This window comes from Lolium perenne, chromosome 5 (genome assembly GCF_019359855.2).
Source record: "Lolium perenne isolate Kyuss_39 chromosome 5, Kyuss_2.0, whole genome shotgun sequence".
In the NCBI taxonomy this organism is placed as follows: Eukaryota; Viridiplantae; Streptophyta; class Magnoliopsida; order Poales; family Poaceae; genus Lolium; species Lolium perenne.
The window spans coordinates 232053185-232056546 of NC_067248.2; the positions used below are offsets into that span (position 1 = coordinate 232053185).

General features: G+C 41.9%; 1 protein-coding gene across 1 annotated transcript; it reads left to right on the plus strand.

The window, feature by feature from the left end:
* Positions 1-2018, plus strand: LOC127302233 (large ribosomal subunit protein eL32z). Its single transcript, XM_051332650.2, has 4 exons — positions 1-133; positions 217-306; positions 1431-1612; positions 1732-2018. Exons 2-4 carry the CDS (start codon positions 217-219, stop codon positions 1859-1861), a joined length of 402 nt encoding a protein of 133 aa, XP_051188610.1. The 5' UTR covers positions 1-133; the 3' UTR covers positions 1862-2018.
* The last annotated feature ends 1344 nt before the right edge of the window (positions 2019-3362 follow it).

The window sequence follows — 3362 nt, forward strand, 5'->3', positions numbered from 1 at the left end:
ACCTAGGGTTCTCACTCGCGGCGGCCAAGAAATAAGAACCCCCCTCACACCACGCCCGAACGTTTCTTCCTCCTCCTCCAGCCGCCGCCGCCGCCGCTGCCAGCTCGCCCGCTCCGCCGCAGTCCTCGCAGAGGTGCCGTCGACGCACGCCTCATCGATCGATACGTCCTCCGTTTTGGATCTTCTCACCCCGAGTTCCCGCTCTTCGATGTGCAGATGGCGGTGCCGCTGCTGACGACCAAGATCGTCAAGAAGAGGACCAAGCACTTCAAGAGGGCGCACAGCGACCGCTACATCGGCCTCAAGGTGAGACCCAACCCGTCTTCTTCTTGCCCGTCGCGCTCTCAGGCTCCTACTTGATCCTCTTAGCTGATCCGCTGATTATCTGTTCGTCGACGTGTGGTAGATTTAGCTTTGTTTTGGACGATCCCATCATGGTCGTATGCCGAATGGCAGCTTCTTGGCTGTTTCGCCTGTTTGTTTTGGACCTCTTGTAGTCCAGGACATCCTAGTAGCTTATCGTTAGCTTGTGTTTTGATTTAGACGCTTTCACTTGGAGCTTGAAATGCTTGCAAACAGTTTTTAGCCAGTACGATTCTTGGGTGTGGTTGTTTGTGCATGGGTCTGATGATTCGCCTACTAGGATGCTGCATCAGGTTATGATTGCCTTAGTTCACTGTCTCCGGGGATTTATGTTATGATGGCGAACTGTATTTTTATTTGTTAATCTAGTACCAGGTTCTTGTTGATCATGGAACTGATGGTTTTAGGCTTGATTGCTGTAAAAATGCTATGCCCATTTTACATCTGGTTAAAATAATATTATTGTACCGAACTACTGATGTGTAACCTTGTCATGTTTGCCCCCAGTATTTTGCGTGGAGACAACATATTATTTGGCAAAGAGCACATAACTTATGTGCTGGAACTTTTAATTTTCTAGTTATCTAGTCACCCTAGCATCACTGATTTCTGTTAAGAGAGCTTGAAAGGGCTCATTTACGGTTGTACTGTTTTTCTAGAGAAAGCTGTGCTAATCATAGTTTGCTTTGTTACAAAGGCTGATTTAGTTATTCGTTTACGTTGTTTGTATGCTTGTGCAATATTTGCCATGAAGGATTCAGTCAAGCTTCTATTAAGCGCTAGTGTGCTTGTGCAATACTAAGCACAATTAAGCGTAGGTGTTTTGCCTCCGCTCAGCGCGTAGTCACGCTTGCATGCACATAGGAGCGCCTAATTTAACACTGGATTCTGCACAGTTGTCTACATGTAACTATTATTTTTCTGTTTTGTATGAATAGTCTTATAATAATATACCGAATGCCTCTACTTCTTTTCCTTCTATTTTCCGTTTCTGTACTTGTCTTGCTATAGTTGCTGAAGCTGCTATCCGTTATGCTTAACTAACTTGCTACTACTCTTATGTGTAGCCAAGCTGGCGTAGGCCAAAGGGTATCGATTCTCGTGTCAGGCGTAAGTTCAAGGGATGCACCCTGATGCCCAACATTGGATACGGTTCTGACAAGAAGACCAGGCACTACCTGCCCAACAAGTTCAAGAAGTTTGTCGTCCACAACGTCTCTGAGCTGGAGCTGCTCATGATGCACAACAGGTATGCATTTTGAAACTCACCATGCTGGTTGGTTGGTTATGAAAGCTGCAGTTATCATCTTCCATGCCCAGTGTCCGCTCTAGTAACGTTTGCTGATACTAGTCTCTTTCTGCAAACAGGACTTACTGTGCTGAGATTGCACATAACGTGTCCACACAGAAGCGCAAGTCGATTGTGGAGCGTGCTGCTCAGCTTGACATCGTCGTCACCAACAAGCTTGCCAGGCTCCGCAGCCAGGAGGACGAGTGAATCATCATCCTATAGCTTGCTTCTAGTCTTGGCATCTGTTGTTAGACAGTACACCGGCATTTCAGATAATATTATCACCGTTTTTGTATTGCTGCTAGATATATCATCATGTATGAAGAATCGATTTGCTATGACATCATGTGGAGTGCGCAACAAATCTGAAGTCTTGTGTTATGAGCTATTGGTATTTGATGTTCTGAATCAAATAGCACGCAACCCTCATCAGTATCGAGTAGGTTGTGTTTGTTCACATTCTTTGGTTTTCCACTAATAAATGGAGCATGGCTGCTGGGCACATTCATAAGCACAGCACCAGACTTTAGCTATTAACTACCCGTACTGAATCTGGTGCCACAGATTTGAACTTGGAAGATTCAATTGCTTCATTTGCACTGGCACCGCTTGTACGCACACCATGCTTGGATTTTGAACTCCGTTTGCAAAAACCAATTGCATGGCGTTGACGAGCTCCATATTGGTGTGCCACATCAGATTTTGCCAACATTGCATGCATGATACTCCCATTATTAGGCGCGCAAGTACCCCTAGGTCATCAATTTAACCTACATAATTTAAATTATATAATACAAAAAATATATCATTAGAAAATAGAACATCTGAACTTTCTAATGATATAATTTTTATAACATATAACTAATGCTAACTTGATCAAATTTGCGACCTAGGGGTACGCGCGTGCCTTATAAACTGTGAGAGAGGGAGTACTACTTATGATATTCTCATTGTGGCTACTACCTCCGTCGCGGTTTATAGGTCTTGCATATATCTCTAGATCATTAATTTAACCAACATGACATCATAATATATATACTACAAAATATATATCATTAAAAAGTTCAGATGTTGTACTTTCTAATGGTATAATTTTTATATTGTAAAACTTATATTATATTGATCAAATTTACGATATTGGGATACGCGTAGGACCTGTGATCAAATTTATTATATTATAATTTTTATATTGTAAAACTTATATTATATTGATCAAATCAAATGCTGTGTTATTTTGTAGATCCTATTGTTTTTTGATGGAATATATAAAGAGGAACACGTAGATTTTTTATGTGCCATGATTTACGTTTATGGCCTGGTTGTTTGTAACATCGAGGGGTTGTGTTTAAGAGCATCACTAGTAGTACCCTACCCTCAAATCTTCAAAGCATTTTAAGGGTTGAGAATTGTCATTTTTTGTCACTTTTGAGGGGTGAAAAACAGGGGCAAAGACTAGAACCCTCAAACCATCGAACTTTTAAGGATTCGAGGGTTCTAGTCTTTGCCGCAACCATCAAACCATCAAACTATTATTTGACATATCACAATTATCACTAGAAGAACACATTCAACCATGAAACAAACTAGGACATGAAAGATCATTGATGCATGGTTTAATAGTTTACATCACAAAATCATCATCTTCCCCCTCTCATCGTCACCGTCACCAAAAAGTTGCACCTTGGCGCCATCTCCTAGACCACTTCCA